General features: G+C 46.7%; 1 protein-coding gene across 2 annotated transcripts in view; it reads right to left on the minus strand.

The window, feature by feature from the left end:
- eif3g (eukaryotic translation initiation factor 3, subunit G) overlaps nucleotides 1-12,570 on the minus strand; it is a 31,653-nt gene extending 19,083 nt beyond the window's left edge. The window contains exons 1-3 of one of the 2 annotated variants that reach the window (XM_072248551.1): nucleotides 12,462-12,570; nucleotides 12,327-12,373; nucleotides 1,300-1,353 (exon numbers count right to left, since the gene is read on the minus strand). In XM_072248551.1, coding sequence (XP_072104652.1) covers nucleotides 1,300-1,353; nucleotides 12,327-12,373; nucleotides 12,462-12,481 — 121 coding nt within the window. In that variant the 5' untranslated portion in view covers nucleotides 12,482-12,570. The remainder of the gene's footprint in view (nucleotides 1-1,299; nucleotides 1,354-12,326; nucleotides 12,374-12,461) is intronic. The other variant, XM_072248552.1, reaches the window with a different exon arrangement.
- Nucleotides 12,571-17,518: the final 4,948 nt, after the last annotated feature.

Consider the following 17,518-nt stretch of genomic DNA (forward strand, 5'->3'; position numbering starts at 1 on the left):
AGTACAGAGTTCTAGACCTGCAGAACCAGCTGCATCTCCAATTCAAGCTGTTCACACATGCTTGGCTATGTGTGTTATATCCACACAAAATAAAGCAGGGCATATCCAATCAGACCATGCACTATTTCAATAAGCAGCGAGCGATGGAATTGTCAGTGTATAAAGACACACTTACTCAACAACAGGCTGCTAAGTGTGGGTCCTATAAGGGCCACCGTGCTTTGGGGCTAACATGGATCAAAGAGCTAAATTCCAGAGGCAAGAGTTATTTCCTTGATATCAAGATAACATCTGAATGACTAGTACATCAAGGAGGACAAGCAAAATGAATGGGTAGATACTAAGGTCCAAGGTGAAATGGTTGGAGTCACATCCATAAAAGAAACATTATTTCAGCTGTTGGAGCTAAATTCTCCAAGCCAAGGATTTTGTCAGGGCAGTGTCCTATTCCCATCCATCTCCAGCTGCTTCTGTTAATGACCTTCCACCCATAAGGTCAGAAATGAAGATACTTGTTACAACCAAGTCCAGTTACAACTCCTGAGTCCATTGAAATGAGCCAGACCACAGCTGCATTCAGCAGGATTTATTTATTGAGACAGAGCACAGAGTAGGCCCTCTGAGTCACACCAACCAGCAACCCCCAATCTAATCTGAGCCTAATCACAGAACAATTACAAAGACCGATTAACCTACCAACCAGTACGCCCTTGAACTGCGGGAGGAGACCCACATGGTCACGGCGAGAATGTACAAATCTCTTACAGACAGCATTGGGAAATGAACCTAGGTTGCCTAACTGTACAGTGTTGTGCTAGCCACTACACTACCGTGTCGCCTTAGACAACGTTCATGTGTAGCTGATACACAGCTAGCAATATTCACACAACAGAAGTACCAGGCAACGAGGTCTTCAGTCAACTCAAAAAAAAAACAAGTACCTCCTTGTTTCTGCACTATAGAATTAACTAGTACAAAGCTGTGAGGATCGAATCCACAACCTTCTCAATGAGATATACAATGCAAACCACTGATCCCCACCTAGCCTTCACAGGTGAATGCAGGGCTGTGCAGAGGATGCTTCCACCCTACCCACAGCTGATCAACCACCAGAAACATTCCTAAATTAGTTTAGCTCGATCTGCTGACAGAATACACCCAAGTTCTACAATCAGACCAGCCACTCAATCCAGGGGTTTAAAACCTATCCATGATAAAGATGTGCATGGTTGCAAGATTGGTAGAAGTGTGAACCACCTTAACTGATTTAATTAACTATTGTATATCTTTGCTGCCTACCTTTCTGCCTTGATCCATCGTTATCTCCTTCAAACGTACTTTCAGTATTTTTATCTGGAACAGCAAAGTGGTTAAAGAACTGCAGGATGGGACCGCGCATCACACTGTACAGGGCAGGTTCAACAGCAACAATTGTTTGAAGTGAAAGTAAACTCCCACAGTAGTTAAACTATTGATACACTGCCCATTATTACAGTTATTACTGGAAGAAATAAGTCTAACATTAAAATAACCCCAAATGAATGAGAGCATATTAATTATAAACACACACTATCACTACTTCACCAGTTGTTATGATGGCCTTACCAATGTCACTAGCTACTTGGAAAGAAAAAAAAGTGAGGCTAATTTATCATTTGGAGCATGAAGCATAGTGCACATAACTCAGCATACCCACCACAAGGCTCTATTATTACAGCAAATCAGTGCTCAGTGAAGTCTGCAACATTCTCTCCCAACCTCTTTTCCAATGATCCCACAATACATATAGGAATAGAGATTGATAAGTGGTGCTACTAAAACAGATCAACTTTTGGAGAAGTTCCCTGCTATTTTATTGAAGCACACAACCACTGTATTTCAATGTAACAATTCAAAACCATGTGAATCAAATCCTGTTCCCGCTTGCCACTTCAGCCAGACTTAAAACACAGAGGAACCTTTACCTTCTGTTAAAATCCCAACCACCTTCCCCAAAGAAACGGGGAAGAATGAAGTCTCTGCCACAGGTCCATCCCCCTTGTTCTGCAACTAAGAGTAAACCAGGCTGCTCTCATCCTTTACGTCTCACCTCCTCAATAAGCTTCAGACTACGATTCCATACCATCACTTAAACAGCTATGTTCTGTTTTATCAGCCAACTCCACCCACTTGGTGTCAATTTATTTCAAAACCCTCAACCATTCCAACACACTCTGGGCCAGGCTCCTTCAATCTGTTCTCCAAACCATGAGATTACCACACACCACCCGTGCCACAACTAGTGCAGAGAAAACTTACTGGGATGTTGCTGGAACTCGAGGGCCAGAGTTAAAGGGAAAGGTTGAATATGTTTGGACTTTATTCCCTGGAACGTAGGAGAATATTCCCTGGAGATTTGACAGGGGTGTACAAAATTATGAGGGGTAAAGATATGGTGAATGCAAGCAAGCTTTTTCCACTGAGACTGGGTGAGACTAGAATTAGAGGTCATGGATTAAGGGTGAAGGGTGAAGGGTGAAATATTTAAGGGGAACCCGAGGGTGGCGTGAGTGTGGAATGAGCTGCCAGTGGAAGTGATGGATACAGGCTCAATTACATTAGCACATGCACAGGAGGGCTACAGAAACATAGAAAACTTACAGCACAATACAGGCCCTTCGGCCCACAAAGCAGTGCCAAACATGTCCTTACCTTAGAAAGTATCTAGGGTTACCCATAGCCCTCTATTTTTCTTAAGCTCCACGTACCTGTCCAGGATTCTCTTAAAAGACCCTATCATATCCGCCTCCACCACCGTTGCCAGCAGCCCATTCCACACACTCACCACTCCCTGCGTAAAAAACTTACCCCCGACATCTCCTCTGTACCTACTTCCAAGCACCTTAAAACTGTGCCCTCTCATGATAGCCATTTCAGCCCTGGGAAAAAGCCTCTGACTATCCACACGATCAATGCCTCTCATCATCTTATACGCCTCTATCAGGTCACCTCTCATTCTCCATCGCTCCAAGGAAAAAAGGCCAAGTTCACTCAACCTATCCTCATAAGGCATGCTCCCCAATCCAGGTAACATCCTTGTAAATCTACCCTGCACCCTTTCTATGGTTTCCATATCCTTAGTGAGGCGACCAGAACTAAACATAGTACACAAAGTGAGGTCTGACCAGGGTCCTATATAGTGGCAACATGAGCTCTCGGCTCATAAATTCAATCCCAATAAAGGCCAATCCACTGTATGCTTTCTTAACCACAGTCAACCTGCGCAGCAGCTTTGAGTGTCTTATGGACTCGGATCCCAAGGTCCCTCTGATCCTCCACACTGCCAAGAGTCTTACCATTAATACTATATTCTGCCATCATATTTGACCTACCAAAATGAACCACCTCACTCTTATATGGGTTGAACTCCATCTGCCACTTCTCAGCCTAGTTTTGCATCCTAAAAAAGATCCCTAAGGCACACCACTGCCCACCAACCTTCATGCAGAATATGACCCGTCTACAACCACTCTTTCCCTTCTGTGAGCAAGACAGTTCTGGATCCACAAAGCAATGTCCCCTTGGATCCCATGCCTCCTTACTTTCTCAATAAGCCTTGCATAGGGTACCTTATCAAATGCCTTGCTGAAATCCATATACACTACATCTACTACTCTTCCTTCATCAATGTGTTTAGCCACATCCTCAAAAAATTCAATCAGGCTCGTAAGGCACAACCTGCCTTTCACAAAGCCATGCTGACTATTCCTAATGATATTATGCCTCTCCAAATGTTCATAAATCCTGCCCCTCAGGATCTTCTCCATCAATTTACCAACCACTGAAGTAAGACTCACTGGTCTATAATTTCCTGGGCTATCTCCTTGAATAAGGGAACAACATCTGCAACCCTCCAATCCTGGAGAACAAAGGTCCAGGTGCAGGTAGATGGACTAGGTACAAAAACAGACTAGCGTGGACTAGATAGACCAACAGGCCTGTTTTGTGCTGTAGTGGTTTTTAAACTCTGTAACTACAGGAATTAAACTGGAACCCAGTGGCCTACCACACCCGTGTAGAACCAGCACCAGCTTTGGGAAGTGGGGAGTACCACCAGATGCATCTGAAAGTGATCTGCCGACCATGAAAAGTCACAGCCAGGACCACACGGAGACAGCGAGTTCCAAAACCATCAGCACTCTCCATGGTGATAATACCCACTGTACAAATGCCAAGGACTAAGTGTTGACATATGACAAAACATTAACTTCAGCAACCAATCTTCAGGCCTGAACGTAGATTGTAGATTAAATTTAAAATGCAGCCCTGAAAATAAATTCCTGGAGCTGTGGACAGCAGTTAATTGAAAAACCAGACAATGCTCATTAATATTTATTTCGGGTGTCTGGAGTGTGGGTGCGAAAAAGGTGTGGAAATTATATCCAATTCAAAGGAAGCACGGTAGATACATTGTAAATATAGAATTATCCTTTGATTTTTGGCATATAAATTGCCATGTAATATTGGGTTGAACAGGCCTCTTCCTCTAGAGTTTGTCTGATAAAGTTTAAGGGAATGGGGGATTCTCAGATTCCTGTAAACAATGGATTAAGTACTGACTATGTCTGTGACTGCAGTGTGCTTGAATAATGTCTCACAGCTGCTTCCTTTGGAGTAAGATGATTGAAGTTCGCCCAGATCCACATAGATGTCGCTGGGCTTTTCACACCTTTTGATTTTGACAAAAAGCAGTACCTGATGGAATTTAGACAGAACATTCCTTTCTTAATTCAAGCATAAATTTGTCAGATGTTCTTGTCTTTGTAATTAAGTTGTGGCTCCAGCAAACCAGGTAGGACATTCTTTTCTTTAATTAAGGTGGCTGGAAAAGTCTATCAAATTGATTGTACTTTTGTATCAATAGTCCATTGACTTGGCCGGAATAGTTATCTCAAACTGATTGTTCTCTGAATCAATAGTCCATTGACTTGACCGGAATGGTTATCAAACTGATGTTCTCTGTATCAATAATCCATTGACTTGACTGGAATGGTTATCAAACTGATTGTTCTTTTGTATCGGTGGCCTTATAACTTCTGACGACTCTGACATCGGCAGGGAACTTGTAGAACCGCTGGGGAGATCAGAAAGAGTCTCTCCCTGATGTCGGGTCCAAGTTCACTCGCCAGCTGAGCTCAAAGAAATAAATGGGTGAAAAGATAAGTAACGATCTTTTTGTGCTGTCATTATTTGATCCAGCAAAGTTACATTTACAGTCTCATTTTGTTGAATAAAAGACTACTTTAGATCTACCAGCTGTGTCTCTCCAGTGATTTTGTTCACATACAACACTAAGTATGCAACATCTTCAACTAGCAGTGTTGAGTGGATAAGCCACAAGCAATGACCAGGGTGGTGAGTTTGCAGAACCCGGGACAAATCCAAGGTGGCCAACGACTGTCCAGATCTGCATGCCTCGATCAAACTAATGAGGAGCAGTTAGGACCCAAATTGAAGGGTGGATGCTGTTCAACTGGAGGCATTGTGGCATTGCAGCACAGTGGTCGATCCTCGCCACAGTCTGTAACGAGTTTGCACATTCTCCCCGTGATCATCTGGGCTTTCATCCGGGTGCTCCAGTTTCCTCCCACATTCCAAAGACGTACAGTAACTGTTACAGTTAGTGAGTTGTGGGCATGCTATGTTGGCACCAGAAGTGTGACTGCCCCTAGCAAACCTCAAACTGTGTCAGTCGTTGACACAAAATGAAGAATTTCACTGTATGTTTTGATGTATGTGACAATAAAGCTAATCATTATCTTTATGATTTTAAGCAATATGACAAATATGAGGGAAACCCACACTGTTCATTGCCCACAGACTTCATCTCTTTAAGCTGTAACCTTAAACACTGGATCCACAACACACCCAATCTCAGTGCAGCCCAGCATCAGGCAAGTCCAATATTTCCTTCTTTCCCCCTGCAATGGTACACCTCGATGATACCAGTTGGAGTGAACCTGATCTACAAAACTAATGGCAACCTCTTCCACCGCATGCAGTCCGGAACCAAGGTCACCCAAAATGAACAACCTCTCTACATTACGCTGACACCACTTGCATTTGTGCAGTTTTAGAGGCCGAATTCCACTACCTTCACCAACGTGTACATGAACACAGGCCTTATAATCCATATCCTCTTCCAAACTCCGTGTGAGTCAACATCCTGTTTAATGCCAACGGTCCACAAGATTCTGGAAAAAGTGACCACTTTCTATATAGGAGTCCTGACGAGGGGTCTCGGCCTGAAACGTCAACTGCACCTCTTCCTAGAGATGCTGCCTGGCCTGCTGCGTTCACCAGCAACTTTGATGTCTGTTGCCACTTTCTATATCACAGGATACAGCACTCAGAGGCAGATACTGATGATTAATTCCAAAGATTAAAGATTAGGTTTATTTGTTACACATACAGTGAAACGTGTCGTTTGTATCAATGACCAACAATCTAAGGACGTAGTGGGGACACCATGCTTCCGGCAGCAACACGCCTCCAACTTACTAACCTTACTCATACGTCTTTGGACTGTGAGGGAAACCACACTGAGAGAAAACGTACTCATCACGAAAACATACCTTACAGAGACGGGAACTGAACCCTGATGGCTGGCTAAGTGTGACCTACCAAGCCATTTCTTTACCTCTCTTTAGTGAACCAGTGTAGTCTTTGAGTGGTCAGATCACCAGACTCTGTGGTCCACTGACCATCGCGTTCCCTGCCTTCCAAATGCCGCGGCGACTTGAATTACCTACAGCTAGCACTGTTAGGAGAGTCACTAACAAGGGAACAGAGATTCAAAATAATGGACCAGCAATTTACAACCAAGAATGAGGAGCCAAGTGGATCAACTTCTGCTTCTATTTTCTAGTGATCACCACACAGGAAAGCTGTTTCTGCAGAACCCTCCACATCCTCTAAGAGAGTAAGCAAACCAATGTCTCCAGCCTCTCTCAGGCCAACATCTCTACACTGAAGCCCTGATTATATAGTCTGTTTCACTGGGCAGGCCCAATCACACACTCCCAACATCACACCCTTTTCCAAGCCCTGGTAATCTGGCTGAGAAAAAGATCTTCCCAAAATTTCCTTGAATAAAGTGCAACTATCGCCAGTGATTCCAGAAAATCTCTGGTTCAAGAACATTCAAGCTAGCAAAGCAACATTCACTCTAACACTGAGAACTTCAAGGACAGGCACCAAAAGCTTACAGAAGCCCAAAGGTTCATTTTATTCTCAAAGTATGTATGCAGAATACAACTCAGATTTATCTTCTCCAGATAGCCTTAAAATACAGAAAACCAGAGAAGTTGAAAGACATCACTACCCCCTCACCCTTTAGTTGTAATCGACCCCACCTCGCATGAAAAGAAAAAGAAGTAAAAACTCGCAAACCTCAAACCCGCCCCAACCCCTCTCGCACAAAAACAGATTAGAAACAACAGCAAGAACATCAAACCCACAGCCTGCCAATCGGCAATGGGCGAGACACAAAAAAAAACATAGAACTGAAAGAGACTGATATGCAGTACAGTCTAATCCAAAAATACCAAAGTTTCAATAACATCTCTGACAGCAGAGACAGGAACCGGCGGCCCCTCCGAGGGAAGGGTCACGAAGCGGCGGCCCCTCCGAGGAAAGGGTCACGAACCGGCGGCCCCTCCGAGGAAAGGGTCACGAACCGGCGGCCCCACTGAGGGAAGGGTCACGAACCGGAGGCCCCACCGAGGGAAGGGTCACGAACCGGAGGCCCCACCGAGGGAAGGGTCACGAACCGGCGGCCCCTCCGAGGAAAGGGTCACGAACCGGCGGCCCCTCTGAGGAAAGGGTCACGAACCGGCGGCCCCACTGAGGGAAGGGTCACGACAGGCGCCCCCACCGAGGGAAGGGTCACGAACCGGAGGCCCCACCAAGGGAAGGGTCACGAACCGGAGGCCCCACCGAGGGAAGGGTCACGAACCGGCGGCCCCACCGAGGGAAGGGTCACGAACCAGCGGCCCCACCGAGGGAAGGGTCACGACCGGCGCCCCCACCAAGGAAAGGGTCACGAACCGGAGGCCCCACCGAGGGAAGGGTCACGAAGCGGCGGCCCCACCGAGGGAAGGGTCACGAACCGGCGGCCCCACCGAGGGAAGGGTCACGACAGGCGCCCCCACCGAGGGAAGGGTCACGAACCGGAGGCCCCACCAAGGGAAGGGTCACGAACCGGAGGCCCCACCGAGGGAAGGGTCACGAACCGGCGGCCCCACCGAGGGAAGGGTCACGAACCAGCGGCCCCACCGAGGGAAGGGTCACGACCGGCGCCCCCACCAAGGGAAGGGTCACGAACCGGAGGCCCCACCGAGGGAAGGGTCACGAAGCGGCGGCCCCACCGAGGGAAGGGTCACGAAGCGGCGGCCCCACCGAGGAAAGGGTCACAAACCGGCGGCCCCACCGAGGGAAGGGTCACGAACCGGCGGCCCCACCGAGGGAAGGGTCACGAACCAGCGGCCCCACCGAGGGAAGGGTCACGAACCGGCGGCCCCACCGAGGGAAGGGTCACGAACCGGCGGCCCCTCCGAGGGAAGGGTCACGAACCGGCGGCCCCACCGAGGGAAGGGTCACGAACCAGAGGCCCCACCGAGGGAAGGGTCACGAACCAGAGGCCCCACCGAGGGAAGGGTCACGAACCAGAGGCCCCACAGAAGGGTCATGAACCCAGTAGCCTCAAGGGAAGCGACTCAAACCCAGCAGTCTCTTTGAGAACCTCTCACTCTCCTCAGCATATGCCTTGATGTTTCAATCTTCCTTGATGCTTTAATCAGGGAGAAATGTAATCGATCACGGCCCCTTGTCTTTTGTCTGAGCTTCTCCTTGTAGTAGCTCGTGCTTGCCCAAAGGAACTAACTCAGGTCGGTACGCACGAGAAGGGCTAGCCTTCACCCTGGTATATCAGTATGACTCCAGTGCAAGTGGAGGATGGAGCATAGCATCTCTCAACTCCTTCACACCCTGCTGAAGGGTCTCAGTCCAAAATGGCGACTGTACTCTTTTCCACAGATGCTGCCTGGTCTGCTGAGTTCCTCCAGCATTTTGTGTGTGTGTTACTTGGATTTCCAGCATCTGCAGATTTTCTCGTTTGCCATCCAGGTACAGCCTGGTAAGTTATATTAATACCATGTATATGCCAGGCCATGACCACCACTGAAAAGGGTAATACAGTGGCAATGTTAGTGCTTTTGCCTCACAGTCCCAACTCTGACCTCTCCTTTTTGTTCTCCCTGGGAATGCATGGATTTCTTGAGTCCTCTGCTTTCCTATCATATTCCAAGATGTGTGAGTTGGTAGTTTAACTGCATTGACAAGTGTTATAATTCTGAGGGAGTTGATGGGAATTTGCGGAGACTAGCTTACAGAGAAATGAGTGGAGAATGGTAATGTTCTGTGGGCCAGCACAGTCACAATGTATTGAAATGACCTGCTCCCAAGCTGTAGGGAAATATGGGACAGTCTGAACGCAGGAGTGCAAAGCTGAACTGGACCTCAGAAATGTTGCAGCTATAAGAACAGCTCAATAGCTTTATTTACTGAGCCAAGTCACTTCTCTTCGCTCTCCACAAAGCCTCTGCAACTTCTACAGAAGGTAGGAACTGCACTGGAATCTCTCGCCTCCTGCCTAGCTGCAACAGTTATTTTAGTTCATCGCCATTAGGATAGAGCAGTCCACCAGCCCACACTCCATTCGTCAGCTCAAACGTTTACGGTCTTCACCGACTGACTGCAGTGTAATCGGAATCAGATTTAATATCACTAGCATGTGTTGTGAAATTTGTTAACTTTGCAGCCGCAGTACAATGAAACCCATAGTAACAGAAGGGGAAAACATGAATTACAGTAAACATATTATACAGTAAAATTAAATTAGTGCAAAAGTAGAAATTAAAGTAGTGAGGTAGTGTTCATGGTTCAATATCCATTCAGAAATCAGATGGCAGAGAGGAAGCTGCTCCTGAATCACTGAGTGTGTGCCTTCAGGCTCCTGTACATCCTTCCTGATGGTAGCAATCAGAAAAGGGCATGTCCTGGGTGGTGGGGGTCCTTAATGATGGACGCTGCCCTTCTGAGGCACCGTGGAGGATACTACGAGGCTATTGTCATGATGGAGCTGACTAATTTTACAACTTCCTACAGCTTATTTTGATCCTGTGCGGAGGGTGATGCAGCCAGTTAGAATAGTTTCAACAACCCTCTCAAATCATTGACCTCTACCACCAAGATACACAAGCCTAAAAACATGTGTGTAATTCCCCCCCCCGATTAATAAAGCCATTCCTTCATTGTAGCTACATTGGAATTGTGCAACTCCCTCCTAACCAGCACTGTTAAAGCACTTTCGCTCACTTCATTAGTTAAGTACATATACATCACCATATACAACTCTGAGATTCATTTTCCTGCAGGCATACACAGCAAATCTAAAAATAGTAACTATAACAGGATCAAAGATCAGCCAGAGTGCAGAAGGCAACAAGCTGTGAAAAAGCAAATATAAATAAATAGTAATAAATAGCAAGAACACAAGATAATGAGACAAAGAGCCCTTACAAGTGAGATCACTGGTTGTGAGAACACCTTAATGATGTTGTAAGTGCGTATAGTTATCCCCTTTTATTCACCAGCCTGATGGTTGAGGGGTAATAACTATTCCTGAACCTGGTGGTGCGAGTCATGAGACTCTTGTACCTTCTACCTGACGGCGGCAGTGAGAAGAGAACATGAGCTGAGGGGTGGGGATTTTTGATGATGGATGCTGCTTTTCTACGACAGTGTTTCATGTCGATGTGCTCTATGGTTGGGAGGGCTTTACCCGTGATGGATTGGGACGAGTCCACTACCTTGTGTAGGATTTTCCATTCAAAGGCGTTGGTGTTCCCATACCAGGACATGATGCAGCCAGTCTAATACACTCTCTACTACACATCTATAGATGTTCACCGAAGTTACAGATGTCACCCAGTTGAATTTACATCCTCAGTGACAAAGTCTTTTGACAGGCTGGTGATGAAACATATCAGCTCCTCCCAGAGGGGTGACTTTCTGTAGTTCAAGACAGATCACCACCATTTTCTTTTCTGAATGATCTACTTCTTATTCTGAGACCATGATCCCTAGTTCTAGACTCCTTAGCCACAGGGAACATATCCGTCGAGCTCTCCATGTATGCTTCAATGCAGTCAGCTATTCTCCCAAATCTCAGAGAATAGAAGCCCACCCTACTCAATATGACCTCATGTGACAAGTCCCCCCATCATAAACATGAGAAACCACATCCACCAATCACTTAGCCAGTGCACTCCAGATTTCAAACCCCCTCGAAATGTCACTTATCTTAAAGTTGTGCACTATCTACATCTCTACCCACTCACCTTGTTTCTAGCTTTTAAACTCTTTATATCCTAAATAACTCACATTCCTGCTGCTTTGTATAATTAGCAAACTTAGAAATAATATACTTGGTCCCTCAGTGAAATCATCATGATAGACTGAGAATAGTTGGGGCACTGGTCCCTGCAGAATTTGATCAGCAAATCAGCCTGCCAGCCCACTTATTCCGATTTTTTGATTCCAATCTGCTGGCAGGGCTTGGTGAGTAAGCAACATCTACGTGAGGAAAGAAACTGTCAGTATTTCAGATGAAACCCTGCATCAGGAACTGATGCTGCTTCAGTTCCTCCAGCAGACTGTTGCTTCCATTCAGCACCTGCAGTCTCTCAATCCATGATGACATGTTATCCATCCTACTTTTACGTGCTCTCAATTCATCCATAAAACTTCCAGACATCACAACCGCAGGAGATGGCAGAGGGAGGAGAAATTGAAACAAGATTTTAAAATTCTCCAAAATCTATACAACTCCTTCTGATAATAAACCATCGAAGCAATTAAAAACCCTTTCCCTGTTGGAGCTGTACAGATGCAGACAGTGTTTTCGTTGAGAAAACTTAAACCCACCAACGTGACTAATTTATTGAAGTACAAGGTGCCTCTAGATTCAATTCCTGGCCAGTAATACACCCAGTTTAACAGAAATGGGCGATACAAACCCGGGGGATGGGGGATGATGGCGGTAGCCCTCTCTGGGGAAGCGATGGGGAGATGCCATATTTAAACAAATTAGCAGCTGGCAGGTAGGGTAAGCGTGTTCAAAGTAGAGCGGCCGGGAGTGCTGCCGGCTCAGGCCCTCCCCTGCCACCCCCACCCTCCGGGTCCCATGTGCCGGGCCAGGCCCCGGCCTGCGGCCTGCTCCTTACCCTCGTCTCCCTCCTCCTCCACTTGATCGGCCCAGCTGGGCTTCGAGCTGCGAAGAAGAAGAAAAAAGGGGCAGCCGTTAGTGAAGCCAGGGCAAATCGAACCCCTGGCCCGCCTTCCCAGACCACAGCACTCACTCAAAATCCATTGGCGGCATCCAACAACGGCAGTCCGGCCGCCACACACACCCGGTACCACCGCTGGTCCAGGACAGAGAGGGCAGGCTGCCGACTACAGCGCCACCGCAAACCGGGAGGACCGAGGGATAGAGCGCCGCCGCAAGCCGGGAGGACCGAGGGATAGAGCGCCGCCGCAAGCCGGGAGGACCGAAGGATACAGCGCCGCCGCAAGCCGGGAGGTCCGAGGGATACAGCGCCGCCGCAAAACGGGAGGACCGAGGGATACAGCGCCCCCTCGTTGAAAGGAAGGCTTACAACACCGAGTTATACAGCGCCCTCAAACTTGGAGGACCGAGGGATACAGCGCCCCGCGGGGAGGATCAAGTGATCCGGCTTAACAGCGCTACCCGCAAATGTAGGAGAAAATGCGGAGACTCGGTTCTTCCGGCAACCAAAAAACCGAAAGAGTCATAGAGTCATAGAAAAGTACAGCACAAAAACAGGCCCTTCAGCCCATCTAGTCCACGCCAAGCCATTTAACTGGCCTTCTCCCATCGACCATAGCCCTCCATACCCCTACCATCCATGTACCTAACCAAAGTTTTCTTAAAGGATGGAGTCAACTCTTGAAGACAGAAATATGAACTGTCAAACAAGAAAATACTGGAAATACTAATCATTTCAAGTGTGTGGAGGGAGAAATAGGGTTGAGATTTCAGACTAATGAAAGATTCTTGAGTATTTACATGCTTCTTGAGGTTCCGATCCTACATCCCATTTTGTATTTTCCCCACATCGCATTGGCCAAGACCTGTTTCTGTGCTGTACTCCTCTATGGCTCTATTCCTATCAACTGCCCTCAACTCTACTGATTCTATCCTTCTCCTATACACTTACAGCAGCCAATTAACCCACTGTTTTCAGATCCTTGAACAGACCTCTTGTATCACAAAATGGACTCTTGACCTCACAATCCACCTCGTTATCGGGAGCTTTTACACTTCACAGACATCCCACCCTGCAAAAACTCATTTCAAGGAGGTCTCAACCGGAAGTCTCAACCCCATAGCAGTCTGCGTCAATGAATTTGTTAATTTCGCAAGACATCAGATTCGCAAGTGTTTTGTGAGACAGCTGACCTCTGAATTCTATCTTGATGTGACGCACCATGCTGAATGCCCTTGCTACATCACAATTAGAATTTGGCAGCACCGAAAGCAGCTTCATCAACTGACAGAACTCTATGAATCTCAATTGGCCTGTGCTCACAGATTTTACTTTGCACAGCTTCCCCCAGAACTCATCAACTGGCAAACTTTTGTAGTTTGGCACCAGTCCTTCAAGGTTAGTTGAGACATAATCCAGGACTCACCTCAACATGTCTTTTACAGTCATTTAACCCACCATGAGCAATAGAAAAGTCACTGTTGCAAACAGTGCAGCGAGCAACACTGTCATTATTTTTGACCCCTATTAGACAGGGGTACACTTTAGTATAGTCTGGGATGAAGTGCGTTTTATAGTTCCTTTTTTTGAAACACTCTGCCTTGGCGGTGCAGGACACTAAACTGAACTGATGGACAATGAAAGAGAGACAGAGGTCGACTGTAAAGCCCGCCCACAGAGAAAACGGATAGGTCTACTTAGCACAAAGAGAGACCAATCAGGATGCTCGCTTGCACTCTCGCTCCCACTCCCCCTCTCAAAAAAATCGATTTCCGGGATATTGTATATAATTTGCGGGTGTCAGGGAGCCGCTATCAATATGCAGGAGACTCCAAGAACTTCCGGGAGAGGTGGGATGTCTGACTTTATTCTGCCTTGTTATCTAGCTCAATGCGAGGTGTAGCGATTTGATCTGTAGGGACAGCTTGCAAGACCAGCTTTTCACTATATCTCGGTACATGTGACAATAATAAAGCAATTCCAGTTGCAAAGAAACACACACAAAATGCTGGAGGGACTCAGCAGGTCAGGCAGCATCTATGGAAATGAATAGACGGTCAACGTCTCAGGCTGAGAAACTTCTACGGGACTGTTCTGTCTATGGTGCAGAGCAGTAAAAATGTACACAATCACAATCCATATCCCTCCCTCTATCCTTACCCTCAGACCAGAGGATCAACCTCAGCTCAGAGACGAGTGCAGGCGGATGCCTGAGGCAGCTGCAGGGATGGAGGGAGAAGCACTGGGATAAGGACAACATGGCGTAGTTTCAACACAGGTCCACATGCATCGTAGGCAGAATCCACAACCGTCGATCGAATCAAAGCTCTGCAGTGCAGCCACACCTGGTTAAGGCAGAAGGGGGATAGAGGAGTCTCTGAGAACATCCCCCCTTGTCAGTGTGGCTAAAGTAAGTATCAGTGTTCAGGCTGGAACGCTGGCAGCCATCTTCAGCCAGCCAAGTGAGTAGATGATCCACCTTAGCTTCTCCTGGAGATCCAGACACGAGCTACCAGTCTTCACCGAGGAATCAGAAGTGGAGAGAGTGAGCAGTTTTAAGTTCCTGGGTGTCAATATCACTGAGGACGTAACTTGGACTCAACATACTGAAACAGCTACAAAGAAGGTAAGACAGCGGTTGTAGTTCATTAAGAGTTTGACGAGATTTGGTATGTCTCCAAAACACTCACAAGTTTCAATAGATGTGCCGTGGAGAGCATTCTAACTGGCTGCATCACCATCTGGTATGGGGTGGAGGGAGTAATGGACAGGATTGAAGGAAGCAGCAAAGAGTTGTAAAATTAGCTCCATCGTGGGTAATAGCCTCCGTAGTATCCAAGACATCTTTAAGGAGCGGTGCCTCAGAAAGGCAATGCCCATGATTAAGGACTCCCATCACCCAAGACATGCCCTCTTCTCATTGCTACCATCAGGAAGAGGTACAGAAGCCTGAAGGCACACACTCAGCAATTCAGGAACAGCTTCTTCCCCTCTTCATTGTACTGCTGCTGCAATGTTAACAGATTTTACGACATACGCCAGTGATATTAAACCTGATTCTGATTTTGATAGCTGAGGATTCTGAGCCAAATCGATTCTTTTCACCTGGTAGCAAGAAAGTGGTGAACCTGGTGCTTTTAATCTAACATATGGAAGCATACACTGCCCCAAATGTTGTGCTGAAAACTTAGAATGATTAAAGGAGCTAATTGTGTCCATGCCAGCTTGTTGTAAACCAATTTCCTGACAGATCAGCTAGTATTTTGGTTCAAGTATCATCCAATTATCTTCCCAAAATCCTCACTGACTCTCAGCTTTGCAAGATCAGGTTCCACGTCATAATGATCTTTCAATACTTTATTTGATTCCATCTCCAGCACCTCCAACTTGATGGTATGAATATCGGTTTCACTAACTTTTCATAATTTCTTCCCCCTCCACCTTCTCTCTTTCTTAATTCCTCATTCTGCAGTTATTTTGTAAATAACACTATTCTTTGTATTTCTGGTCAGATGCATTTCATTGGCTTTGTATCTATACTCGGCACAATGACAATAAAGTTGAATCTAATCTAATCTAATCTAATTCTGGCTCCCGTCTTGTCCCTCCTCTTCTCCTCACCTGTCTATCACCTCCCTCTGGTGCCCCACTTCCTTCCCTTTCTCCCATGGTCCACTCTTCTCACCTACTGCAGAAACAGGTCTTTGGCCCATGTGATGTGGGGAAAATACAAAATGGGAATAAGGATCAGAACCTCAGGAAGCATGTAAGGAGACATGGGATCCAAGGGGACATTGCTTTGTGGATCCAGAACTGGCTTGCCGACAGAAGGCAAAGAGTGGTTGTAGATGGGTCATATTCTGCATGGAAGTCGATGACTAGTGGTATGCCTCAGGGATCTGTTCTGGGACCCCTACTCTTCGTGATTTTTATAAATGACCTGGATGAGGAAGTGGAGGGATGGTTTAGTAAATTTGCTGATGACGCAAAGATTTGGGGTGCTGTGGATAGTCTGGAGGGCTGTCAGAGGTTACAGCGGGACATTGATAGGATGCAAAACTGGGCTGGGAAGTGGTAGATGGAGTTCAATGAAGTGGTTCATTTTGGTAGGTCAAATATGATGGCAGAATATAGTATTAATGGTAAGACTCTTGGCAGTGTGGAGGATCAGAGGGATCTTGGGGTCCGAATCCATAGGACACTCAAATGTGCTATGCAGATTGACTCTGTGGTTAAGAAGGCATACGATGTATTGGCCTTCATCAATCGTGGAATTGAATTTAGGAGCCGAGAGGTAATGTTGCAGCTAAGTAGGACCCTGGTCAGACCCCACTTGGAGTACTGTGCTCAGTTCTGGTCGCCTCACTACAGGAAGGATGTGGAAACCATAAAAAGGAGATTTACAAGGATGTTGCCTGGATTGGGGAGCATGTCTTATGAGAATAGGTTGAGTGAACTCGGCCTTTTCTCCTTGGAGTGACAGAGGATGAGAGGTGACCTGATAGAGGTGTATAAGATGATGAGAGGCATTGATCGTGTGGATAGTCAGAGGCTTTTTCCCAGGGCTGAAGTGGCTAGCACGAGAGGGCACAGTTTTAAGGTGCTTGGAAGTAGGTACAGAGGAGACGTCAAGGGTAAGTTTTTTACTCAGAGAGTGGTGAGTGCGTGGAATGAGCTGCCGGCAACAGTGGTGGAGGTGGATATGATAGGGTCTTTTAAGAGACTTTTGCATAGGTACATGGAGCTTAGGAAAATAGAGGGCTACGGGTAACCCCAGTAATTTCTAAGGTAGGGACATGTTCGGCACAACTTTGTGGGCCGAAGAGCCTGTATTGTGCTGTAGGTTTTCTATGTTTCTATCACATTGCTTCTTTTTCAGCCCTTTACCATTTCCACCTATCAGTTCCCAGCTTCATCCTCCATCCCTCCCCCACCCACACCTACCTTATCCCTCATCTGGTCTCACCTGTCACCTGCCAGCTTCTTCTCCCCTCCCCAGCTTCTTATTCTGGCTTCTCCCCCCCTTCCTTTTCAGTCCCGATGAAGGGCCTCAGCCAGAAAGGTCCCACCAGCATTTTGCGTGTCTTACTTGATTCGCGTTCCAATTCCATTTTCTTTTCGCCATTGCT

The sequence above is a fragment of the Mobula birostris genome, chromosome 32 (genome assembly GCF_030028105.1).
Source record: "Mobula birostris isolate sMobBir1 chromosome 32, sMobBir1.hap1, whole genome shotgun sequence".
NCBI lineage: Eukaryota > Metazoa > Chordata > Chondrichthyes > Myliobatiformes > Myliobatidae > Mobula > Mobula birostris.